Source organism: Teleopsis dalmanni, chromosome X (assembly GCF_002237135.1).
Source record: "Teleopsis dalmanni isolate 2A chromosome X, ASM223713v2, whole genome shotgun sequence".
In the NCBI taxonomy this organism is placed as follows: Eukaryota; Metazoa; Arthropoda; class Insecta; order Diptera; family Diopsidae; genus Teleopsis; species Teleopsis dalmanni.
The window spans coordinates 8,022,412-8,023,587 of NC_051848.1; the positions used below are offsets into that span (position 1 = coordinate 8,022,412).

General features: G+C 32.5%; 1 protein-coding gene across 1 annotated transcript; it reads left to right on the plus strand.

Moving 5' to 3' along the window:
- The first annotated feature begins 458 nt into the window (after positions 1–458).
- LOC119687503 (calmodulin-like) lies at positions 459–929 on the plus strand. The gene has a single exon (XM_038101837.1). It carries the CDS (start codon positions 459–461, stop codon positions 927–929), a length of 471 nt encoding a protein of 156 aa, XP_037957765.1.
- Positions 930–1,176: the final 247 nt, after the last annotated feature.

Genomic DNA, 1,176 nt, shown 5'->3' on the forward strand with positions numbered 1-1,176 from the left:
ATGAAGCAGACTCCTTGAGACAGTTAGGTGGTGGCTTGCACTGCTGCAACTACTATTTTAATACACCTTATAATATCGATTAACATTACTAACTATTACTAACTTCATACGCTAAGGGCGAGCAATATTTTTAACACTATATATATCGGATATTATAATCTTAATTATCCAATGCTATGCAATTTATTCGAGCAATTTATTATCGAATTTTAAAACAACAGCATAAAAAATATATTTAATATCCTAGTCATATAAACATCCTAGTATGCCTTGCAAACATTAAATATGCTGTAAATTCGTTTCAAATATACTTCATTATTAAAAAAAATATCAAAAAGAACGTTTCAAAATTGTTCTCCTAAAAAAATAAATACAAAAAAAAAATTTTTGTTTTTCGGAAATTCTAATTCTTGATCAAGACTAAACGTTATCAATAGGTTAAACAGAGTTTCGGTACCATGGCGGACAATCTAAACGAGGAAAGCGTTGCATATTTGAGGCAAATGTTCGAAGTTGCAGACACAGATCAGGATGGCTACATCTCATCTGAAGAATTTATGAATATTGCTCGTTTAGTATGTCAAGGTGCAAATCAAGCTATAACAGATGCTGAAATTCAAGCCTTGATTAACGAACCTGGATCGGATGATGGCGATAAAATTGATTTCTCCAAATTCGCCAAACTCATTGCACCCAAGATGTTTACGGATGACTGCTCGAAGGAGGATTTGGGAGAGGTCTTTCGCTGCATTGACAGTGACCATGATGGGTTGATTACAGCTGAGCAGCTAAAAAAAGTAATTACGGATAGCGGTGAGAGTTGCACCGATGAGGAAATTGCTGACTTAATGCGTATGGTCGATGTAGACGGTGATGGGCGTATAAATTTGACGGAGTTTATTGCAATTTGGAATTTGAGAGTTGAGTGACTCTTTGTTACATTTGGTTAAGAAAAACGAGCTTTATCTTCAAGTTTTTATATAGTCTCGCTGATTTTTTTGTTGCATTGAAATCCCTTTAACTGGGAAGAAATTAATTTATGAATAAAAATTAGAATTCGTTAAATATGAAAATAATCTAATTTCATTGAGATTTTAATTAAATTTATATTTATTTATAAGAATAAAAACTATGTACTAAGTTCATCGATAAACTTGGCTTGTACTAACAAGCCAA

What these genes read in the sequence shown, in the direction of transcription:
- LOC119687503 (XM_038101837.1), top strand. Translation starts at nt 459, where the DNA reads ATGGCGGACAATCTAAACGAGGAAAGCGTTGCATATTTGAGGCAAATG.